The 25,002-nt window shown below is 50.1% G+C and overlaps 1 protein-coding gene across 3 annotated transcripts; it reads right to left on the reverse strand.

The window, feature by feature from the left end:
- Positions 1-170: 170 nt before the first annotated feature.
- On the reverse strand, positions 171-23,855 carry Flywch1 (FLYWCH-type zinc finger 1). Of its 3 annotated transcripts, none has more exons than XM_026385465.2 (9): positions 23,688-23,855; positions 12,750-13,187; positions 11,851-12,318; positions 9,662-10,120; positions 9,235-9,498; positions 5,471-5,734; positions 4,548-4,820; positions 3,280-3,352; positions 171-1,087 (listed from the first exon to the last, which is right to left on the reverse strand). In XM_026385465.2, exons 2-9 carry the CDS (start codon positions 13,072-13,074, stop codon positions 1,048-1,050), a joined length of 2,166 nt encoding a protein of 721 aa, XP_026241250.2. In that variant the 5' UTR covers positions 13,075-13,187; positions 23,688-23,855; the 3' UTR covers positions 171-1,047. The 3 variants fall into 3 exon arrangements, with proteins under 3 accessions (XP_026241250.2, XP_026241251.2, XP_026241249.2); XM_026385466.2 differs by having other exon boundaries at positions 3,284-3,352; positions 11,851-12,321; XM_026385464.2 differs by having other exon boundaries at positions 11,851-12,321.
- Between the last annotated feature and the right edge of the window lie 1,147 nt (positions 23,856-25,002).

The following is a 25,002-nucleotide window of genomic DNA, read 5'->3' on the forward strand; positions in this document are numbered from 1 at the left end:
CTGTTGTCACAAGAGGACAGTGAAGCATAAAATAGGGTTTATTGAGGGAAGCAGATGGGCAGAAGGCCAGTGGGGGCACCAAGCTGTCACTGTCTAACAGTGGGTAGCACCTCTCTGGCCAGCTTGCCAGCCAGGGGAGCCTATTATGGGGTGGGGGCAGGGACCTGCTGTGCAGGGTCTCTAACACGCAGGGGGCTCTCACTCCCCTGTGGGTGTCAGTGTGCCCTCCTAGGACACTCACTCAGTCCCGCAAGGCTGGCAGCTATTAAGCTCCCCAACAGGAGGAGGGGACACACCTTGCCACCACCGAACTCTCATCACCTAACTTCAGGTGAACGTGAGCAATCCAGGGCAGCACTGCTGTGGCCCGGACACATTGGCCTGCTCCAGCTTCCTGCCACATCTGGGCTGGCCCCCACTGCCAGGAATGACACCTGCCACGGGAGTCATGAGCATGGGTTTAATTCAAGCTGGAAAAGAGCACAGGAAGGAAGGCCAGCGAGCCCTGGCGGGGCCTGCTCTGCAGTGGTTATAGAGGGCCACGCCCCAGTGGGAAAAGACCAGGAAGGCCTTCCAGAAAGACCTGGTGTGGCTTGCATGGGTCTTTGGAGGGTGGGTGGCTCAGCTGGAGGGAATGGGACTTCCTGCACGTGCTCTGGCTCAAGGCCACTTCACCTTTCTCTTGAACTCAAATGGGGGCCACACCCTGCTGGAAAGTCCTTGGCACAGTCACAGGCTCTGAAGATGAGCAGCAGCAGGGCAGGCGTGGCCTCTGGAGGTGCTTCTCCAGAGCTGAGGAACCTAAACCCGGGGGCGGGCGCAGCGGCTGCCGTGCTCTGCCTCACCTCTGGGCACTTGTCTGCTGACACAAGTGCCCCTTCCCAGGATGCCTTTGAGGAAGTGTGAAGGCCTTCCATGCTTCAGAAGAGGGAGACAAGTTTTTGTCAAGCAAATCTGAGTGGATGGGAAATGCCTGCGTGGACAGGGAGCATCTGGGTGCCAGCAGCCTCTGACAGGGCTCCTGCTCTGCCTCCGTGGAGATCCACCTCACTGGGACTCACTGTCCGGCTTTAAATCTTCAGTGTTCCTGATAATGAAGAAACCCACATCATTACAAAGGTTGGAGCAGGGTGTAAATAGATAAGAAAGCTAAAGAGTCTTGGAATCCTTTTTTCCTAGAGAGAACCATTAGCTCGTTTTTGTATACCCACCCACACACAGGTCAGGGCGTTGCACACACGAGTTGTTCTATCAAGAAATATCCCAGCCCAGAGTTCAATTTTTTTTTCTTTTTGAGGTGCAGTGTTCTTTTGGGGGGACGGAATCAGGGCCTCACTCACATAAGGCAAGTGCTCTATCACTGAACTTATCCCCAGCCCCAGTCCCAGGTTTTTTATTGGGGTGCTCATACAGGGACTTTCTGCCTGGTTGATTGACTGCTGTCACTAAAATCTCACCCTCTCAGAAGTAGGTGTTCAGTAAAAATCCCAGGTACAGCTGGGCGTGGTGGTACATGAGTATGATCCTAGTTACTTGGGAGGCTGAGGCAAGGGGATTGCAAGTTCAAGGCCAGCCTTAGCACAGGGAACTGCTTCTGGAGCAGCTGTTCCAAAGGCAGGAGTCTCGGACCTACAGCTTTAAGAATGTTCTGCACCTTCTGTGTTATATTAATTGGCTTTTTTATGTTAAGCCAAGTTTATATTCCTGAGATAAATCTCCCTTGATCATAATGTATAATCCTTTTTTATTTTGAGGATTCTGTTTGCTGGTATTTTATTGAATATTTGCTTCTATATTTCTTTTTTTTTTTTTTAAGAAAGAGTGAGAGAGAGAAAGAGGGAGAGAGAGAGAGAGAATTTTAATATTTATTTTTTTTTTTAGTATTTAACAGACACAACATCTTTGTCTATATGTGGTGCTGAGGATCGAACCCGGGCCGCACGCATGCCAGGCGAACGCACTACCGCCTGAGCCACATCCCCAGCCCTGCTTCTATATTTCTAAGAGATACTGGTTTATAGTTTCTTGTGATATCTTTGCTTACTTTTGGTATCAGGGTAATACTGGTCTTTTTTTTTTTTTTAAAGAGAAAGATAGACATTTATTTTTTAGATTTCGGCAGACACAACATCTTTTGTTTGTATGTGGTGCTGAGGATCGAACCCGGGCCGCACGCATGCCAGGCCATCGCCCTACCGCTTGAGCCACATCCCCAGCCCCAATACTGGTCTTATAGAATGAGTTAGGAAGTGTTTTCTCCTCTATTGGAAAGAGATTATGAAAATTCCTCCTCCTCCTCATCCTCCTCCTCCTCCTCCCAGTACTGGGGACTGAACCCAGGTCATTGCACATGCTAGGTAAACACTCTACCACCAAGCTACATCCCCAGCCCTTTTTATTTTTTATTTTGAGATAGGCTTTTACTAAGATGCCTAAGCTGGCCTTGAACTTGCAGTTGTGCCTCAGCCTCCCAAGTAGCTGAGGTCACAGGCATGACCACCACATCCAACAAGATTTGTGAATGTTGTTGATCCTTTCAAACAGTCAATTTTTGGTTTTATTATGTTCCTCTATTATTTTTCTTTTTAAAAAATTTTTATTAGTTATTGATGGACCTTTATTCATTTATTTTGTTTATATATGGTGCTGAGAATCGAACCCAGTGCCTCACACTTGCTAGGCAAGTGCGGTACCACTGAGCCACAGCCCCAGCCCTATTATTTTTCTATTCCTTATGTCATTACTTTTTTCCTAATCTTTATTTTCTCCCCTTTGCTTATTTTAGATTTCATCTTCTCAGGCTGGGATTATGGCTCAGGGATGAAGCACTTGTCTTGCACATGAGAGGTACTGGGCTCGATCCTCAGCACCACATAAAAATAAATAAATAAAGATACTGTGTCCAACTGTAACTAAAAAAATTTTTTTTTAAATTTCAACTTCTTGGCTTTTTTTTTTTAGTATATCAACATGGAGGTTTAGGTTGTTGACTTGAGATCTTTCCTCTTTTTAAATGTAACTTTATAAAATTTTTTTTAAAAAGGCACCATAAAAAATAAAATAAATAAAATATAACTTTGTAGCTATAAATTGTCCTCTAAGAACTGCTTTTGGTGCATCCCAGTGACATCCTTTCTTCAACCTCAGGTGCCTCCCCACCCTGAGTCAGAACTACCAGCCCAACTACACCCACAACCTGTGAGGATCCACCAGAAGCTGTGAGGACCTCCAGGTTTTGGGGAGATTTGCAACATGACATCATATAACCAAAGCAGTTACCCACAAATCTGCTGGCTTTCAGAAGAACAAGTCTCGAAGCACTGTTGAACTTCAGGCAGAAGTTTTATCTTTTCTGAGAAAGAAAATTGAAAAGATGAATTAAGAATTCTTTTCTTGTAGAAGCTCACTGAACAAATGACCCACCTTGATAACGATGAACTCAAGGCCCTGGGGCTAAAGAAAAGCAGGCAGAGTGACTCTGACTGGGGGATGCATTGGGAATTTTGGTTTTCTAATACCCAAAACCTCCGGTGTAAGGTAAAATGGCTACTTGAGACCATGAGAGCTGGCCTCCAGCCCTTGTCATCAATGGGAGCTCACTAAAAGCCGACAACCTGTCATGTGCCAAAGCCTCTGAAGACTTCCACTTCTTGTTTAAGACAAACCTGGGGTTTCTCATGGAAATTTATATCTTTAAGCATAAATGAAGTATCTTTTGGTTGTTTTCTACAACTTGGATTCATTTCTACCTTATACCAGCTGGTCCTTACTGTTCACATGGTTTAATGTGAGAAAAATGATGTCTTTTTTTTTTTTGACATTTTTTTTAGTTGTAGATGGCACAATACCTTTATTTGTATGTGGTGCTGAGAATCGAACCCAGTGCCTCATACATGTCAGGCAGGTGCTCTGCCACTGAGCCCCAGCCCCAGCCCCACAGGATGCCTTCTAAAGGCTGGTTTTCACTAGGTGCGCAGGGGCACAATTGTAATCTCAGTGACGTGGGAGACTGAGACAGGAGGATACCAAGTTCAAGGTCGGTCTCAGCAATTTAGTGAGACTCTGTCTTAAAATAAAAAATAATCAGTGGTAAAGTGCCTCTCAGTTCAATCCCCAGGACCAAATAAATAACGTCTGGTCTGGTTTTACATTTGTTTAAGTGCGGGGAACCCATTTTCAATTCAATATGATTAATTGTAGACAAACTCTGTGTGTGTGTGTGCCTGTGTACACTCCACACACATCAGCACAACCTTCTAGAGTAGGCTGTATTTTTTATCAGATTTTCAAAAAAGACAATGACCTGAAAAAAAAAAATGTCTTAGAACTAAAGAAAGAAGAAAGTTGGTAGTTGGGATAGGCTGTGTTTGCAGGGAGGACGGGTGTGGGGTGGTTTCAGGTGACAGGGAGGAGCCGTGAAGGGTCTGGAAAGGTAGTAGGGCCAGACATGAAGCTCCAGAGGGACCCCTGTCTCCTGGGCTGGCAGAGACCCTGACATCCACAGCTTTTCTGCCTTCCCTGACTCCCACCCACCTGCTTGTGTGTACCTGGGTCCTCCTGCTGGGCTGGGTTGGGGAGCCGCTCCCGCTGCCGCAGGGCCTCCAGGCCCACCAGGTCAGGCTGGTGGCAGTGGCTGCGCATCACCATCACCCGATGGCCTTGGGTGATGGCCCGGCTGCGGCAGCCCAGCCGGGCCTGGTCCCGGCACATCCAGTACACCTTCTCACCAGCGGCCTTCTCCTTCCTGTACAGGAACGACTCATACACCAGGAACCTGCCCCCCAGGGAAGTCCTCAGGAACTCCAGGGGCTCCAGGGGCTCTGGAGGGGAAAGAGAGCGGTATGGGGCCCTGGAACCCAGGCCTGCTGGCAGGGGATGTGCCTCCATGTCAGAATGGAGGGGTGCTCTGTCCCCTACCCCAGGCCAAGAAACGCAATCCCCCCAGAAGGAACCACTGTGGTCCCGTCTCCCTCACCTTTCTGCCTGACTTTTAGGGCCACGGGGACTAAAGCTCAGACCTACCAGCCCTGACACCCACAAATGCAGACTGGCTTCCTTTCCAAGGGCTCTGTTGCTGACCCTGAAGCTGCCCAAACCCTGAGCTCTGCTGGACAGCTCTCCTGACCACTAGAACTATGCCCTTGCTGGCAGGTTCCCAGGGCAGAAGCTGGGCCATTCTGGGGGACCTATGGCTGATCCGGTCCAGGTACCAGGGGTCTCCCAGTTCCCTGTCCACCTGCCCCTCAGCCAGCAAACTCTCAGACATTTAAGAAGCTGACCTGAAGGTCTTGTGATATTGGAGGTGGGGTGGCCAGAGAAAACCAGGTGGGAACTAAAGCTGGGGCAGCACAGGGAGAACAGGAGAAGGCAGGAAGACAGATTTGAAAGACAAGAGACCTGGAGTGGACAAAGCATCCAGGCAGGGAGACCGGGGCCCAGGCTTGCCCATCCTGCTCCCCTCTGCCCGCACCTGGGCCTTCCCAGTGGGTCAGGTTGGGGAAGTGCTCCCGCTGTCGCAGGGACTCCAGACCCGCCAGGTCGGGTGGGTGGCAGTGCCTGCGCATCACCATCACCCGCTGGCCCTGGGTGATGGCCCGGCTGCGGCAGCCCATGCGCGCCTGGTCTCGGCATGTCCAGTACACCTTCTCGCCAGCGGCCTTCTCGCGTCTGTACAGGAAAGAGTCGTACACCAGGAAGGTGCCCCCAAGAGGCGTCTTCAGGAACTCAGGACCTCCTGCGGAGATGGGGAGGCAGTTAGAGAGCAGGAGCCTGGAGCCCAGGCCCCAGCAGGAAAGAAGTGGGGTGTGCCCCTGTTTTCAGAGCCAAGAACAGCATGGCCCCTGAATGAGGACCCCCCACCTATCTGCATCACCTACTCGCTGTTAGGTGGCCCTGAAGCCCAGGTCACAGAACTCACCATCCCTCCAAAACAGCTAGGCCTTCAGCTGCTAGGGCCTCCCTTTCCTGAGGAAGGAGACTGACCCACAAGGACCCTGCAGGTGGAGCGCCCACCCCACAGTACCCACCGGAAGGTAGCTACAGCTTTGGTATATGTGCTCATCTATGAGGGCTCCCACAGGGCCAGCAGGTGGGCGTGTGTTGTACTGCTCAGTTAGAGGAAAAAGGAATGGCTTTGGGGAACAAAGAAGCTCAGGAGCTAAACAGGGATTTGTGACCTAGAGGGACAGGGCTGCGGAAAGGTCACTCCCCTGGGAACCAGGCTGAGTGGAGATTTGAGCAAGGGTGTGGGGAGGAGGGTGGGAGCAGCTTGAATCACCTGCAGGACAGCCCTTCCCATTTCACAGAGGACACCCTCCCTCAGTCCAGGCACAGGGGCCACACAGAGGGGGCTGGAGGCACTCAAGTTCTCAGATAGCAGGAGAAGCCAGGAGAGCAAAGTGAGGGCCAGGGCGGGGCATCTGGCTGTGGAACCACCTGGAGAGCACAGGGAGTAGAGTAGCTGGGATGCTAAGGGGAGAGGCCCAGGAGGAACAGCTGCAGGTGCAGAGTGTAGCACAAGGCCCTGGACCAGGAACAGGCAGCCAGCCAGGAAGGAGTGGGGACACCTGCCTGAGGCAAATAAGATACATATGTGACCATGGGCCATGGGTTCACTGCCTTCCTCACTGCATTAAAATGTCAGGGAATAAAAAAGGCACAGAACAGAAGGCCAAAGACTTGGGGAGGAGGAGGGGAGAGTAGGCCAGAGGAGCCGACAGAATGAGAGACTAGGACCGGGGGGCAGGAGGGTAGTTAAAGACATGGCAGACTGAGAACACAACCAGGCCTGGCAGGGAAGCGACCAGGAAGCCAGAGGAACCCTCGGCAGAGCCCAGGGAGGGGAACTGGAGACCTGAGGTCCACAAAGATGGGGTCCACCATGGGCCCCACACAGCAGGCTGGGGGAAGAGCATGGAAACAAGATGCAGCAGCATGTCAGGAAGAAGTCTTGGGGAGAGATGCTGAGCCATGTGTAGGGAGGAAGTCGAAGTCTGCACTAGAAAGCTCACACTTCTACCCGCTTTCCTGCCCAAGACCAGAACACGGGCAGCCAGGCTTGTGTGCCCTGGGCAGGTCTGTCCTGTCTATCCTGCTCAAAGACCCACTGAGGCATGGCCTGCGGTCCCATGGCAGACGTTCGAACTGGTCAGCACTTGCATGCAGAGCTAGCCAGAGTCTGCCTTCATCGTGAGCAGACCCTGGGGGTAACTGGACGTCCAAGAGGAGCTGCTTCTGGAAAGACTATGGCAGACAATTGGAGAAAGGACACTTGGAGAAACCAGGCTGCAGCCACCGCAGGAAAGAAATGGAGGCCATCACTCTGCTGAGACTGTGGAACACGAAAGGCATGTTCAACTACAGAACAGAAACTGGCTACGTGCAGTGGGCACATCTGTAACCCCAGGTACTCGGGATGCTGAGGCAGGAGGATTGCAAATTCAAGGCCAGCCAAAGCAACATTAGTGAGACCCTGTCTCTAAAAATAAAAAGGGCTAGGGATGTGGTTCAGTGGTAGAGCACTTCTGGGTTAAATCCCCAGTACTGCGGGAGTGGGGGTGGCAGGAAATAAGAGAAGAAACTTAAATACAGCATTAAAAAACAAAACTGAGAAAATCTTGGACAATATCACAAAAATGTCAGTCATCCCAGGAGGCTTGACATCCCAGTAATGGAAGGCACAGAAAGAAACCAGATGAGGAACACCGGAAGATGCTCTCCGTTGAAGGGCACAAGCTGAGGCCTGAAAGGCCCCCAGTGACCCCTCACAGCCAGGCACAGCAGGGAAGGGCAGAGAGCCCCAAGTCCTTGAGCAGAGCCATCGCACAGGGCCAGGCACTGGGGAACTGCTATGCTGGTCCACAACAGGTTCAGCCGCCACAGAGGGATCCTTCACAGCGTGGTGCCCACACATGGTTGCACGACGAGGGGAGCTTGCCAGCAGCTCCAGATAGGCAGGGTCTCAAGTAGTCCCTGCCAGGTAGACTCAGGAGTGACCAGAGGAGGGACTTCCCCAGCCTCAAAACAAGAGTGAAATGAAGAAAAAGAGACAGGCCCAGGGGCAGGGGGCTGTAGAAGACACTCTGGGGTGGTGGCCAGCCAGGTCCCAGCCCCCAGGCCAGGCAGCAGCAGGGCCTAGAGGCCATCACCAAAGGACACAGAGCTATTGGTGAGGTTGGTACAGGGGATTGGTGCAGGGAGGAGGAAGGAGGTTGCAGCAGGTCCTCAGAGGACCAGGCAAAGCAGCTACTGGACCACGGAGGATGCAGAGCGCTGCGTAGGGAAGGGCAGTAGGACACCCCGGCTCGGCTGGGACAGGCCTCCATGGCAAAGTGGAAAGAAATGGGCAAAACGGGCCTGGAGAGGCCACACGCTCGCTTTCTCTGGCCAGAAGTCAACAGTGACAAAGGAAACTGGAAAGCCAATTCATAGTGGTAAAAGACAGCTCAAGATCAGGCCGCAGACGCCCTAAGAAACAACAGGATCCCCGTGGAGTGGTGTTTGTGGGGTGGTGATGGGCGCGGATGTGCCTCACAGTCTCCTCTCACCGAACCAAAAGTGAATGGAAATGGAATAAAGTGGGAGTCGGAGAGAATTCAACCAGGGCTCTCAAGTTTGGGAGAGCTTTAGGGCCGAAAACTATAGAATAGGAAGAGGCAGGAGCGAGGAAGCACCTGACCCACCATCAAAGGGTGAGCCGGGAAGATGAGAAGATGGGGCTAAACTTACTCTCCTCGGCAGGCAGGACGGATGAGGACAGGCATAGACTCACCTGGGGTGACCCCAAGAACAGGAGAGTGAGGCACAGGCTGGGGTGCTGCTTCGTGGCAGGGCCCTTGCTTAGCATGCGGGAGGCCCTGGGTTCCATCCCCAGCACCAACAAAACTTCAAACCAAATAAAACACCACTCATGGTTGTGGTGACCAGATAGGGACAAATGCAACAGATCTGTGACAAGCTGGGGAGGTCTGATACCAACTTTGGGCCCCAGATTGTAAGAGGGGCTTGTCACAGGAAGTATGTTTATCTGCTTGCACTGTAAGCCTGAGGGGCGGGCTGGGTGGAGCAGGAGGTGAGGTCACACTCAAGAGAGTGGGACACGCAGGTGGGCTGAGGGGCGGGGGCTAGGGGAGCGCCAGAGGTGGCGGATGTGGCTCCTCCAGCATCTTCACCTAATGAAGGAGGAGGGAGCAACATGCGAGGCCAGGAGGGAAGCCTGCGAAGTCTTCCAGGCACCTGTGCTCCCCCGCTGGGTGGGGCTGGGGCGATTCTCCCGCTGCCTCAGGGTCTCCAGTCCCACCAGGTCGGGTGGGTGGCAGTGGCCTCGCATCACGGTCACCCGAGAGCCCTGGGTGATGGCCCGGCTGCGGCAGCCCATGCGCGCCTGGTCCCGGCATGTCCAGTACACCTTCTCGCCAGCGGCCTTCTCCCGCCTGTAGAGGAAGGACTCATACACCAGGAAGCTGCCCCCGAGAGGGGTCCTCAGGAACTCAGGACCTCCTGAGGAAAACCAGAGGGGCAGTCAGGGAGGAGGCAGGGAGCAGGTAAGAGGGCTGAAGATGCAGGGGCAGGCTGGGCAGGCTGGATGTCTCCATGGAATTCAGGAAGCAAGGCTCGAGGTGTGGCCAGCTGGGAGCCAACATCCTCAAGGACAAAGACTCACCAGGGTCCGCATCCTGGTCCTCATCAAGGGATCCCTCCAGGGCTTGGGGTTGGGCAGGCAGCTCCGGATCTTTGACTTTAGCTTTCTTTCTGGGCCGGGGCCTGGTGAGAGTCAGGGTGCCCGGCCCCCTGTGGTAGAGCAGGCTGTCCACACCTGGGAGCTGCTTGTCCGCACAGCCCTCAAGGCCATCTGGCCTGGCCTGAAGTTTCTCCATGGCTTTCTCCTGCTGCCTCCGAGCCTGTAAGCCCTCCATGTCAGGTTGGTGACAGTGGCCCCGCATCACTGTCACCCGTTGGCCCTGGGTGATAGCACGACTGCGGCAGCCATGTAGGGTGTGGTCCCGGCAGGTCCAGTATACCTTGTCCCCCACAGCCTTCTCCCGCTTGTACAGGAATGACTGGTGCACCAGGAAGCTGCCCCCATAGCATGTCCTCAGGAACTCGAGAGGCCGGAAATGGCCTGTGGGAGGGACCCAGGGCAGTCATGAGACAGAGACAGCAAGAAGGGAAGGAGCCAGGGGTCCCAGGAAAGATGGCTAGCAGCACAACTGGCGACTGAAAGGTGTTTTTCTCCTGTATGGCTGGTTTGTGCTACAGCTTCCCCAGAGCTGGGCATGTGCAGAGCCTGGGTATGTTCCCACTGACCCTCCCTGCAGCCACCCAGGGAGGAATTGGAGTTCCTCTCCTGGGGCAATGAGGTGTTCCATGCTCCTGGGTATAAAACACCAACTCAAAATCACTCTGGCAGGGGATGAGCTGGGCTGTGACTCAGCAGCCTATGTTCCCAGACACAGGTTATTGTTTAGGACTTGTTTAATTTTTTTTTTTTTTTTTTTGTACCAGGGATTGAACTCAAGCACTTAATCACTGAGCAACATCCCCAACCCTTTTTGTTTTTCGAAATAAGGGTCTCACTAGGTTGCTTACAGCCTCACTAAATTTAGAGGCTGGTTTCAAACCTGAGATCCTCCTGCCTCAACCTCCCAAGCCACTGGGATTACAGGCATGCACCACTACACCCAGCTAAGAATTTTTTTTTAATCTATCTACATTTTGAACAGTACATGCACATGTGCTATAAAACTCAAATGATACTGAAAGATACACAGTGGAAAAGAAGCCCCTTGCCCTGTCCTGTCCCAGGTACGCAATATAGAATTACCTCCACTCCTTCAATCCCTTCTGGGTCAGGAGGCCTCAGCCTTCTGGAATCTAGGCCCACTTCCTAGTTAGTGGTAACAAAACCATGAAAATTCACATCTATCTCTTGCCAGGGCCCCACCTGCTGGGCTGGTGCTGAGCACTTCCCATGCATGGAGCCCACAATCTCCATAACATCCAGGTTATCACACCTGCCTTAGGATAAATCTCGGAAATGCTAGAATTTAAGCTTATTTTCTGAGGCTGGCATTTGCTCAAACTACAAGGCCAGAATCACCGGAACCAGTTAAAATTCTGACTTACGAGACCCTCCCCCATCAGATAATTCTGGAAGAAGCTGGGACCCCTACATCACAGCTGGTCCAGGAGCAAAGATGCTGTCCCATGGGCTTAATCATTGGGACATGCTTATATTTTTTTAGTCACTTTGACCTTGAGCACATCTTTTTTCTCTTGAGTATACTTTTAAAAAATACATATTTTTAGTTGTAGATGAACACAATACCTTATTTTATTTATTTATTTATTATTATTATTTTTTTATGTGGTGCTGATGATTGAACCCAGGGCCTTGCATGTGCCAGGCGAGTGCTCTACCGCTGAGCCACAGCCCCAACCCCTCTTGAGTAAGTATACTTTTAAAAACACATGGGGGCTGGGGCTGTGGCTCAGTGGTGGAGCGCTTGCCTAGCATGTGTGAGGCACGGGGTTCGATCCTCAGCACCACATATGAAAAATAAAGGACCATTAACAAGAACAACAACAACAATAAAAGAGCACATTTAGGGTTGGGGATGTGGCTCAAGTGGTAGTGTGCTGGCCTGGTATGCACGGGGCGCTGGGTTCTATCCTCAGCACCACATAAAAATAAAATAAAGATGTTGTGTCCACCGAAAACTAAAAAAATAAATATTAAAAAATTCTCTCTCTAAAAAAAAAAAAAAAGAAGCACATGTATAAAAAACAAACAAAAAAACACATGGGACCCTGATGTTTGGTGTGAGAGAGGGGCAGGTGATATGTACTCACCCATCCCCAACGTTGGGCGCTTCTTGGGTGGCAAGCTCAGCAGTGACAGGGCTCGGTACCCCACGTTCTCCTCTTGGGCTGGCTTGTTCTGTATCTGCCCAGGTTGGGGCACCAGCTCCTCGGGGTTCAGCCACGGGCCCACCTGCTCAAGTGGCTCCTCCACTTGGCCTACAGGGCCCTGGGGTCCCTGAGGGTCCCCCAAGCCCTCTGGCAGGGCCAGGCTGGGCAGCTTCTCCCTCTGGCGCCGAGCCTCCAGTGCTTCCTTGTCAGGTGGGTGACAGTGGTCTCGCATCACTGTGGCCCGCAGGCCTCGGGTGACAGCCCGGCCTCGGCAGCCCAGACCTGCATGCTGGCGGCACTTCCAGTACACTTTGTCCCCCACAGCTTTCTCCTGCTTGTACAGGAAGGACTCATACACCAGGAGGCGGCCCCCAAATGGGGTCCTCAGGAACTCCAGGGGCTGTGGAGCTGCTGGGGGAAGGGGAGGGCAGGATCAGCATCCAGGGGCTTAGATGAGAGCCACTGAGGGGAGGGGGATCTGGAGTGGAGCAGGGTCACTGTGTGCAAAGGGTACATTCTCAGAACCCCACTGCCAGCCCCAAAGCCCAGACTTTCCAGGCTGGTTTTATCGTGGTGGAGAAGCGGGGTGTTTTTGATGAATTGAAGGAATTCTGCTCATCACTGCAATTCCCATGAGGGAAGGAGGATGGGGTGCCTAGGAGGCACTATACTGCACATGGGTGACATCACCTTGTCTGCACCTCAGCCTGGGATGGGGTGGTGCTTAGAGATTGGGAGGCTCTGCCAAGAGCAGGGACAGGACATTCAAGGTCAGCATGATGGAAGGGTGGGTTCACAGGCACACATTTCAGCATGCAGGCTCACAAACGAACCCTCACCTGTATCCAGCTTGCTGCGTTTCTGCTCAGGAGCCCTCAGGCTGGGCTGGACTACCACGGCCTGTTCCTCCTCGGCTGGAAGGATCTGGAGGGTGCTAGCTAGGGTTTCAGGGCCAGACATCTCCAAGGACACAATGCAGTGCACTTCTGTGGGCTTGTCCACCCCATCCCCATCCTGGTCAGAGGCCATCAGCAGGACCAGATTGGAGAATTCCTGGGGTTTCCCGGGGGCTGCTGGGACAACATCTGTGCCCACATCGGGGGAAGGCTCCTGGCCAGCCTTCACGCTCTCATCCTCCTGATCACTGGGCTCAGGCAGGGGCATCTCGAGACCAATGGCCTGGCCCTCAGGCCACACTCAGTACTCCCACCCCTGGCAGATAGGTGTCTCCTCTTTCTCTTCCCTGACCAGGAGCCTTGGAGTCCAGGGGCTCTGTCCTAAGGAAGGAGGCAAAAGCCCAGTCAGTAGAGGAAGCCTTTGGCCTTGGGGCTCTAGAAAATGGACCTGGGATGCAGTTGGGGCAGATGGGGCTGCCCTGGTGATAGGGCTGAGAGGCTGGGCAGACCTGATGGAAATAAGGGCCTTGGGCCTGTGCTTCTGCTCTGTAGACACTGCTCCTGGTAGCCTTGGGCACATCCAAGCTGCACCTTCCCCATCCACATACTATACATGGCGATGTCTCTCTCCAGGGCCCTCAGATGACTCACATACTAGTAATTAAGTTTCTACCTACAGAGCCTCGTCATCCCAGCCCAGATGCAGTGTCATCACTGCTATTCCATTTAAGCTGCCAGCCCAGTGTTATGAGTCAACCATTCTTACTGACCCAGTATTCAGATGAGAACACCGAGGCACAAAAACCTGACATTCCCAAGGCCGAAGAGACAGGAAGGTAGACCCAACTATTTCTGCTTAGATTCCCAGGGACCTTCCTGGCTTTCTCTGACCCCATCTACGTCGCCCTGACTCTGCACCTGTCAAGGAACAAAGGCTTGGACAGCAGTGGCACTTTGCAGACCTGAGCACTGAAGCCCTGGGACGTGGGACTTTCTGGAGTCACAGAGCCAGCCCCCTAGTCTAATGTGGAGGTCCCAGGCCATTCCAGTCCTCCAGAGATGCCAGTGTCCCTCCAGAGCAGTGACCTTGTGCCTGTACTGTTGCTGACACTGCCTCAGCAGTTGGAGCAGGGCAGGTGTTGGAGAATCCTTCCAGGCCACTGGGGGGCTCTCTGACTGCCAGCCTGGAGAAAAACAGATGGATAACCAGGAGCCAGTGCAGGGCCCAGCTGACCTGGAGACCCACCATGGGTGGGTTATCAGCCTGGGCTGGCTGTCTGTCTTACTGGGGCAGCTGGGTAGTGTGCATTTATGGGGTGGTTCCCACTGCTCAGTAAGAGCCCCTAAATAAAACTGCAGCACCCCTTCATTTTTAGCTTCTTTACTGAGGAACCTCACCTCCAAAGTTCTGGGATTCCATTTCCCACTGGCCTCTCACTTCTGCCCCCACGCTCCCTGGTCAGGAGCCCCCAGCCAAAGTCCTGGTCAGTTCCAAGAACCGAGTGTGAAGGGCACTGAGTCCCAAAAGCCTTCCACATCAACGGGCGCTGCACTGGGCAGCAGTGAAGACCCCCAACCCAAGGGACAGGGCTCGAAGGAAATCTTCCAAGTAACAGATAATTGATGGGGAGCCCGACGCACCCCGGCCTGTCCTCTGCATCATCCGCCCAGCCTCAGTCCAGCCCCTGGACAAGCCAACCCCTGCTCCTCCTGTGCGTCCTTTCCAGCCCTGCCCATCCCGACCTATGGGGCAACAGGGGACACCAGGGACCTGGGGGCTGTCTGTGGCAGAGACCCAAGGTGGCCTCCAAGACAGAAAGTGGCACAGCCCGGAGCCCCCGCTCACATGACGCCCGCCCCCGTGCTGATGTCCCTCTGCAGGCAACCCGCCCCTGGGCTCCCCTGGCCCGCAGTCTGGGAGTGAAGGGACTGAAGGGACGGCTGTGACGACTGAGACCTGAGTCCTCCCTGACTGGGGCCTCAAGCCACTGGCTCCCGTGCCCACCCACAGAAGGCCTTTCCGACCGCTCAGGCCACCCACTCACTGTAGCCATGTGGCTGCTCCCCTCCCAGCACGTGGACCGAGAGGAGGACCCCTCTGCAGCCTCTGGGCAAGCTGGGCCTCCTGAGTCAAAGTGGGTACGACAAAAGAAACCACTGCCACGTTCCCATAGGCCTGCACCCGGAGTCTGAGAGCGGACCACGCAATCCCTTCGACTAAAATTCTATTTAAAAGGCATCCAAGATCCAGGTACCTCAAAAGATATGGAAAAGCACCAAGGCAGCAAGAGTCCCAGCATGTGTTGACCTCCCCCTTGGGGAAGGGCTGGGCCCCGCAACATACCAGAGTTTGGATTTGATGGACTGTTCCCACTCTCCCTGTTAAAGAACTTGGAGTGGTAGACTGTTAAACGACCCCAGATCCTCCTTTTGAAGTATTCAGGGCTCTTTGCAGTGGGTTTTGTACCCGTCCTTGAATCTAGACTGTCCTCAGTGATTTCCCCACAGTGAGAGTGCCCAAGCTCTCCTCTACATGGGCCATAGCCACAGAGGAAGCTGTGTGGAAGGCCATGTGCAGGGCACCCAGCCACTGCCAGACATGGAGGGGATTATCTCATTCCTGCCAGGCCACTGCCCCTCTAGCCATGTGCACCCAAAGAACCCTGATCAATGATAAACTATTGTTATTTTGAGTCAGTAAGATTGGGGTCATTTGTTACACAATAATTGATACACTTGGCAAGTGACTGCACCTAGGAGGTTGAGATGGAATCATCCTAATAGTTGCGAAGTACCTGGCATAGAAAATAAAATAACTTTTTTTGTGTGTGTGTGGTACTGGGGATTGAATGCAGGGGTACTTTACCACTGAAGCACAGGACTCCCTCTGAAACACACATGCCTGACCTTCAGGGAAAGATTCCCCCACATGAGAGGATGAACCACAGAAGGTGGCCCATCCATACAGTGCAATGTTATTTAGCAAATAAAAATAAATGAAGTTCTAATACATGCTTAGTGAAAGAAGTCAGTCACCAAAGACAAAGTATTGTAGGAGTCCATTAATATGAAATGCTTAGGGACTGGAGATGTAGCTCAGAGGTACAGTGCTTGCCTATAATGCACAAAGCTATGACTTCAGTGCCCAGCCTCACCCCCCCAAACACACACACACACACACACACACACACACACACACGTATATACATACATATACATGTATGATGTCTAGAACAGGACAGTCTATGGAGACTGAAAGCAAACAAGTTGCCTGGGCTGAGAGGAAACATGAGAGTGGGGAGTGATGGCTAAGGGTATGGGATTTTCATTTAGGGTAATGAAAATGTTCTAAAATGGTGAGGTTTGCACAATGATGTGAATACACTAAAAACATTGAATTATATGGTATATTAACTGTAGCTTAGTAAAGCTGTTAAAAACCAATCCTTGTAAGTATGACTCACATTTTGGGGGTCACTTGGATGAAAAAGGTTTTCTACTCCTTAGACTGCTCTACTGGAGTTCTCCTACCTGGGCTTGGTTTCCTCATCCCAGTAGACAGGTGGTATGAATTATATGTTATATGTTGTGATGATTTTTTTCTTTTTTGGGGTGAGGGGGAATTAAACCTAAGGGTGCTTTACCACTGAGCTACATCCCCGGCCATTTTTTACTTTGAGACAGCCTTGCTAAGTTCCCAAAACTGGCCTTAAACTTGCCATCCTTCTGCCTCAACCTCCCTACTTGCTGGGATTACAGTCACACCAAGCTGTTGTGATGTTTTTTAAGTTTTAATATCATATCCTAAAAATTATATGGAACCCATTTACAAATGTTAAGAACATAATGCTGGTAGATCACCCATAATTCTGCTAAATGCACAACAATTTCCATTCTCATATTAGTGCCTTTAGGGCCCACTTTATTATCTGTAGCACACAGTGTTCAAACACGTGGTTTACTACTTTTTTTCCTCTTTAGAGCAGAACACCTCACCTGCAGACCAGATGGAGCCCTTGTAAAGGACCACAGCATTATATGGGCCCTTAACAGCTACAAAAACACACCAGCAGCAATATTCTAAATGGCCGCACGATGGCGATGTTTCCCACAATATGTTTCCACTGCTTTCTTGATAAAATGAAATGGGTGACAATGTTTTCAAATAAAGAATCTGGAAATTTTTCCTGGGACGGGGATGGGCTTTAAAAAGACTCCCCAAAAGTCTATGAAAAATGTTAATTAGAAGCAAGATCCAATGAGCCCATTATACCCCATCATCTTACATAGAATTGAAAACTTAAGGCAGTGGGTTAAGATATTCAGGAAAGGCCAGGCACAGTGCTGCAGGCCTGTAATCCCAGTGCCTCGGAGGCTGAGGCAGGAGGGTAGCGAGTTCAAGGCCAGCCTCAGCAATTTAGTGAGGCCCAGTGATTAAGCACCTCAAGTTCAAACCCTGGTACTACAGAAACAAAAAAACAGACTGTTATGAAGACACTGACACTGCCTCTATCTCTTAACTCACTTGTCTTCCCTTCTATTTCTTCTCCACTTTGGTCACATTTGTTATTTATTGACTATTTTTCTTTTATAAGTCGATACCTTTCAAACAATTAAATAAATAGGGCATAATAAATCAAAACGTTGAAAGTGTTAAGAATGGTGATTTTATATTTTCTCAAATTTCCTCTGTTCATCTTCTCATAAATGAACTCTTTTTACAGTCGGGAAATATTAAGCGCTTTAAAGATAAGCTGTACCTCCTAGTTTCTTCTCTAACTCTAACTTAGAAAAAAACGTGGAACCCATTACCGTGCAACCTCCGAAGAGGCTGGATTTCTTCCCAAAGGAAGCTGCAAGGAGAAGCCCAGCAGACGCCCTCCAGTGGCCACGGTCATCCTCGCCAGCTTGGGGACCTATCAGCACTGCGAACTCAAATGCCCGCCCCAAATGCACCCTGGATAGAATCACACCAGCCCCTCTGGAGGCCGTTCTACCAAACCACTGGCCAGGACACTTGAAAGACCCCATCAGGGAAGACTAGAGGAGCGTCCACCGCGGCAACGTGGGATCCGACTGCATCCTCTAACAGAAGCCACGCACCGGAAGCACTGCTGAAAGCTGAATACGGTCAGCCGCTTGGGTTAAAGGCGGCGGTATTCCAAGATTAATTTCTGTGTTTTGCTTGTCCACTGTTAAAAATGCTGGGGAGAAAAAGATGCTGGCATTCAGGGAAGCTGGGTGAAGGGTATATTTTTGTAATTCTTTATTTTAGTTTTTGCAGTGCTGGAGATCTAACCCAGGAACTTACATACACCGTACCCCTCAGCTAAACTCCAGCCCTATTTTTTACAATTTTTTTTTAAAAAATGTAAAATTAATACAAAATAAAAGTCTTCTGAAAATCCAAGTTTCAAATTTATGGAAGCAACAAGTTGAGAGAGAAAAAGAGTAACCTAGGGACCTTCCATAAAGTGATGAGAGAACAGAGTGCACACGTCCTCCTGCCCACAGTGGGCACAAAAGTGACCTGCCCAGATTCACCTCATTGGTCCTTGACTTGAATCTATGTCAAGAGTGAGATGCTATGACATGGGCCCATCCTCCGCTGCTGAAACCTGACAACCTCCCTTCCAAATGCCACCTTCTTCCCTGCTCTGCCACTGGGGAAGTGTTGGCCTCAGGCAATTAAGTGTCTAGGACAGCTGATGAGGTCCAGAGCCAATGTGCCTTCCTCTGGCCTGAGCAGTGGGTGCTTAAAGTAAAACAATGCCAGGCATGAAGAAAACCGCTCTAGAGAGCTGGGTCATGCCTTGGAAGTAAGTGGTCAGCTGTATCAGTGTCCCTGCAAACCAGATGCTTTATCATTCATTACAGCTTTGCACTACAGGAGCTCAAGATGAATCTGGCCAAGGGGGACACTGTAGGAGACTGAAAGAAGTGCCAGGGTTACCATAGCTACCACCTTGGACAGCGTCTCTATTGTAGAGTCCAGCCTCTGGCCAGCACAACTCCATCTTTGTGGGGTCACCAGCCTGCTGACCTTGACCCACCCAGCTTGGCTATGGTGGCAGCTGCTAGCCTCTGCTAATCTCAGGGTTATCTTGCCATTTTTTGTTTGGCTTATCAGAAGCTGTACCTCTGAGGAACAGCACTAAATCCCAGTTGAAGTATGTGTCTTCCCAGCTGGACCATAAGCAAGACTGCCTCCAAGAATCCAAAGGATTGAGACTTAGGATTTTCAGGATTTCTGTTAACAAAGACCAACCATTTGCCAGGTGCAGCTAACATGCATCTCTTTACTCATCTCCCAGATGACTCATCACTTAGATTCTGGGGCTCTATGCTATCACTGAGGAGGAAGTTAGGGCCCAAGCTCAGTCCCCATGGTCAAAAGCCAGGATGATAAGTGTGGCCACCATTCAAACCTCCCCTGCCTGTCTTCGCTCCTACCTCTTGAATTCTGACCAATTGGGGTCAACAGGCCAAGGCTCCCACTGCCCAGCTAGGGTGATCTTGCCTCCCAGGTGACACCTGACAATGTCTGGAGACATTTTTGGTTGTTATATTAGGGTGGGGGGTGGGGTCAGTGTGACTAGTGTCTAGTCCATGGAGGCCGAGGTTGCAGAACAGGGCAGCTGTGGCAACCACACCACTTACCACAGGGAGTGTCTGCTGTGAACTAAGGACAGTGCCAAGGCTCAGAAACCCCCTCAAGACCAGCATTTAAAAAATGAGGTAGAAGCAGGCACAGTGGCAAATGCCTATAATCCCAGTGGCCGGGGAGGCTGAGGCAGGAGGATTGTCAGTTCAAAGCCAACCTCAGCAATGGCAAGACGCTAAAGCAACTCAGTGAGACCCTGTCTCTAAATAAAATACAAAATAGGGCTGGGGATGTGGCTCAGTGGTTGAGTGCCCCTGAGTTCAATTCCAAGAACCAAAAAAAAAAAAAAAAAAAAAAAATGAGGTAGAAGGGAAAAGCTGCCCTGCACATAATGAGGTTAAGTGTAGTTTTCATGAAACTTTTATTTCAATTATTTGAGTATATATAATTAGAGTTTATATGAAAATTTTCTGGGCACTTGATCAAACATAGATTCTGGGTTGGGGGTATAGCTCAGCGGTTAGCATGTACTAGGCCCTGGGTTCAATCCCAGCACTGCCAAAACAAACACAGATTCCTGTATTCCACATCAAAATTCTGGTTGAGGATCTAAAGGGTTCAAGAATCAAGATTTGGAAAAAAAATCAAGATTTTTTAATAAATATCTAAGTTTTCTTTCTTTGTTTTTTGGTATTGTACTGGGAACTGATGCCAGGTGCACTTTACCACTGAGCTGCATCCCCAGCCCTTTTTGTTTCTTATTTTGAGACAGGGTTTTACTAAGTTGCTGAGGCTGGCCTTGTACTTGTGATCTTCCTGCTTCATCCTTTGGAATTGATGGGGTTACAGGCATGCGCCACCACAAACATCTGTGTAAGAGTTTTTATTTCCTTTTTTTTTTTTTTCTTCCCCTTGTCTAAGGCACTGTTTTTAAATGTTCTGGTCACTGGGCCTAAAGTCATTAGGTTCTAGAAAGCAATTTTTAAAATTGCATAGGAAATATCAATTTGCATTATTGTAATAAAAGTATTAGTTTTTATAAAATTTTTATTATACATATATATTCATTACAGGTTGATTTAAATATATATATTTTTTTACTTTGATTTTGGGTCCTATATTTTGGGATTTGTTTGTTTGTTTGTTTGTTTGTTGGTACTAGGGATTAAACACCTGGGGGCCCTTAACCACTGAGCCACAGCCCTAGCCCTTTATTTTTATGTTTTAAGATACGGTCTTGCTAAATTGCTTAGGCTGGCTTTGAATTTGCAATCCTCCTGCCTCAGCCTCCCTAGCCACTGGGATTACAGGCATGTGTCACTGTGCCTGGCCCTAATGTATATATTTTGTGATATTAAATTTTCATTCTACAAAGACTTTTCAGGTCAGATAGATAGAAATAGGACATTCAAGCATCTCAATGTTTATGGTTTGTCACTCTCTTATCCCCTCTCCCCTCCTCCCAAATTGAGGGTATAGAGCAACAACTCAAGTGCAATACTCACACTGCTTCTTTGACACTGCCCTCCTGCTGGTGGTCTCAAGAGGCTCAGTGTGGGCCCCAGAGCCACATAATATTAGGAATAGTCAGGTGTCTCTCAGATACCCTGAGTCCAAACTCTAACTGCTAAGTTCCTGAAAGCCAGGAGCCTCTCCTGGAAGCTGATAGCAGTTACTTTCAACCATGAGAGAAAACTACATCACTATCCACCTACACCTGGGTCTGGGGCACTAGCTTATGAGGGAGGAGACCTTAAGTCCCATGACTTCTCTGGCTGCTTCTCTGGCTACTTCACCTGTGAAGTAGGAAAAGCAGCAAATGAAATACTCTAAGTGAAATTCTTCTATAAAGAGTACAACATCAAGGACAAGAAATTCTTGGTCTAAGCTCAGTAGGTCCTAGGCAGTGGAAGAGGGTGGAGGAAAGGCCCTGCAGGTAAAACATCACCTGGATGATCACTGTGCTTCCCCACCAAAGAGCCATTAGGGTTGGAGGTGTGCTCTGCCTAGTGCATGGGCCCTCTGTGATTAGCACACACTCTGGGTGCACTTATTCCTGGGAGATACTGAAGGTGGTGGACCCCAAAGACTAAGATCTGCTACTAAAATCAGGGTTCCTGCTGCCAGCATGATGGGGTCTTCTGAACCAGACACTTGCTTGTTATGGAGAACTGCCCTGTTTATTATAGAATGTTAAGCAGGACCCCTGGCCTCTACCTGCCAGATAGGTGCTATTATCATTCCCCCACAAGTTATAACAACCAACATTGCCAAATACCCCCTGAGGGCAAAAATGCCTAAGAGTCACTGATCCAAAGCAAATTAGAAATGCAGAGAGTACAAGAAGGGAAATTGAATTAATAATATCAGCTCCATATCCCTTGCTAAATTTGGGATCTTGAATATTACCTAGAGGCCCAAGAGGTAAAGGCATACTCCTGGGGCTGGGGCTCAGTGGTAAGGTGCTTGCCTAATGTATGAAGCCATCCTGAGGTTCCATCCTCAGTACCACATACAACAACAAAAGGCTTACTCCCAGGGCAGCCCTATTGGGAGGTGGTTGGAGCTTTAGGAGATGGGGGGTGCCATTCAAAGAGATAGGGGGACCCCACCCTTCTTCTCACTCTTCTTCCTGGACTTGAGTTGAGCAATTTGTTCTGTCATGTTCTCCCTGCCATTGCCACCCAGTACCCCCACCAGAGCCCCAAAACAATGGATCTTCCCGATCTTGACCTGGAGCCTACAAAAATGTGAGCCAAAATTAACTTTTTCTCTTTATAATTATCCCAGGCATTTTGTTATAATGACAGAAAGTTGACTAATCTATTCCTGATCACCCTAAATCAGAATCTTGGGTAATATATTCCCTGATGACCCTAGATCAGAATCTTTTTTACCTAGCCTGATGTGTTATCACATGTATCTTCCATTTCATTTTCTCTCCTGTCACCTGAGAACTTTCTTCCTTACTGCCTCCTCTTCAGCCCAAACTAAACCCAGGCAATGTTCTTCATCTTCTTCAGCTTGCAGCCATTCCAGGGCCAACAGGTTATTCTTCCCAAACCTTAACTTATGTCATGCATCTCCCAATAAAAATCATCTCTGTTGGCACAGCTTAGCTCATCATGAGTTTGGCAGTACACAGGTTTCTCTGTAGCACCTATTTCACACACTGTTCCCTTCCACAAATCTCATTTATGGCTTTTGGAAAAAGAATAAGATAAACCTGATGGTATCATACCATAGAGTCTTAATCAAGCACTGGAAATGATATTGGCCCTGGTAAAAAATTTGTAAAAATATCCCTTTCTTTGGAATTGAAGTTTATACTTGATTAGCTGATTGTGGAAATTCAGTATCCTCTGAATGCAAGAAGTAGAGGGTTTAAAGCAGGGTTTCAAGCTGGGCATGGTGGTGGCCCGCCTGTAATCCCAGTGGCTTGTGAGGCTCAGGCAGGAGTATTGCAAGTTCAAAATCAGCCTCAGCAATATAGCAAGGCCCTAAGCAACTTAGGGAGACCCTGCTTTGAAACATAAAAAATAAAGGCTGGGGATGTGGTTAGGTGGTTAAGCAGCCCTGGATTCAATCCCTGGTACCAAATAAATAAATAGCAAGAAACAAGTAGGCTTTCGAGCTGTCAGACCCACTAGATCCCTCATCAATGGGTTAGCAACAGTCTTTTGGAATGGAGCAGAATGGAATGAATTAGAATAGAGCTAGAATAGATCTGCGTCATGTGAGCTGGGGTAAGCGGCTTCCTTTAAACTTGTGCTTGAGTAATCTATATCTACAGGCACAGGGAATACACAAAACATGTTTCTAAGTGTAGGTTGAGTCAAAAAGTTTGAAAGCCATAATGGGCAATCTATAGAGTCAGAACCCGATAGAGGTGGGTAAGAATCAGCAAAAAGTGCAAGGTCACTGGGACCCTTGGACGCAAAGAAGGGACCGGGCAGGGGTGGGTGCGGGATGGGAAGCCATTGGGCGGACACCGCTGGGGAAAGCGATAAATGCGGGGATTCCCGATTTGGGGGCGCCAGGCTTAGTCCAGGGGTCGGATGGGCTGGGGAAAGGAGAACCAGGAGAAAGGAGGCGAATCGCGGGTGTCGGACAAGGAGGCGGCCGGAGCCCGGAACGCAGAGCCGGCACCCTCCTCCCCAGCACAACAGCCCCAGGACCCAGGAGAGCCCGGCCGGGGCGCATCTAACCGTGGGGCGCATCCAACCGTGGGGCGGGACCCTCCGGGACCCTCCCTGCCCGCTGGGGCCCGTCCTCACCGACGGCAGCGGGCCCTCCCTCTCCGGCGACGGAGCCGCGGCGGGTCCCTTGGTCTCGGCCGCGGCAGCCGCAGGCGTCGACCTGGCGGCCCAGTCCCCTCCGGCCAACACGACCCCAGCGCCCGCTCCCCGCCCAACCTGCCCCTTCGGGAGCGAGCCCCGTGCCCGCGCGCGCGACCCCGCGGGGAAGCCGGCCTCTCCGAATGCCCAAACGGGCTCCTAACGATCATGCGCAGTAAAGCCACGGAGTCGTTTCGAGGGCAAATTCCACTTCTCCGGGTCTTCCTGCGCGCCGCTGAGCTGATGGCCTGGCCAATAGGTGTTCAGGGGCGTGGCTCTTTGTCACGAAAGAGGCGTGACCATCCTGGGATTGGGAGATCGCACCAAGGGGCAGGGCTCCCTCCACGCAAAGGGGCGGGGCAAATGGGTTTGATTGAAAGCTCTGGATCTTCCCAGAATTTGACTTTGAGCTGAAAAAAGTGGGGCGTTTTTTAAAATACATACCTAGGCTGGCCGCTTTCCTGAGCCAGTGGAAAGAAATTTCTTATGCACCTCATTTAAGCCTAAAAGGTCCCCACCCCAAATCCAGGACAATTTGATCTTCAAAATAAATAATCAGCCAAATTCAGTGACGCAAACCTGTAATCCCAGCAACTCTGAAGGCTGAGGCAGGAGGAGATCCCAAAATAAAAAATAAATAAATAACGTTAGTAACAGATTATAACCTTAAATAAAATAATCCACGGGTTGCTTTTCTAGGTGAATAAATGGGAGAGAGTATTTTTTTTTCTTATGGCAGAAAAACAATTTTAAAATGCAGGAAGAATAATGTAGGGCCGGCCTCATTGGCGCACACCTGTAATTCCAGCAACTCAGGAGGCAGAGATAGGAGGATAGAAAGTTCAGGACCAGCCTCAGCAATTTAGTGAGACCCTATCTAAAATACAAAATAAAAAGGGCTGGAGATATGTCTAGAGACAGTGGGTTCAATCCTGGTGCTCCACCCCACCAAAAAAAAAAGTAATGCAGAAAATTACTATTTGACATTCATTATGCTAATAACTAATTCAGGCAAAAATCATCAATGGCCACCAAGAATGGAGAATGAAAGTTTAATAAGAACAGGTATGTACATAATGCAAAGTATCTAACAAAATGTACTCATCAATGACAATGGGGAAATACTAATTTTACAGTAGAGGAAGGGTTCTCAAAACTAGTCTGGGTATTCCCAGATCATCTGTTCAGAACCTTGGTCCATATTCTAATTGGGTTGTTATTCTGTCTGGGAGAATTCTTTATATACTCTAGATAT

This window comes from Urocitellus parryii, chromosome 9 (genome assembly GCF_045843805.1).
Source record: "Urocitellus parryii isolate mUroPar1 chromosome 9, mUroPar1.hap1, whole genome shotgun sequence".
NCBI lineage: Eukaryota > Metazoa > Chordata > Mammalia > Rodentia > Sciuridae > Urocitellus > Urocitellus parryii.

Excerpts from the sequence above, each read along its gene's own strand:
- Flywch1 (XM_026385464.2), bottom strand. The coding sequence starts at position 13,074 with ATGCCCCTGCCTGAGCCCAGTGATCAGGAGGATGAGAGCGTGAAGGCT. Across the intron at positions 9,499-9,661 it reads GGACCAGGATGCGGACCCTG|GAGGTCCTGAGTTCCTGAGG; the intron begins GTGAGTCTTTGT and ends GGTTTTCCTCAG. Across the intron at positions 3,353-4,547 it reads AGCCCAGCAGGAGGACCCAG|AAAAGATAAAACTTCTGCCT; the intron begins GTACACACAAGC and ends TTTCTTTCTCAG.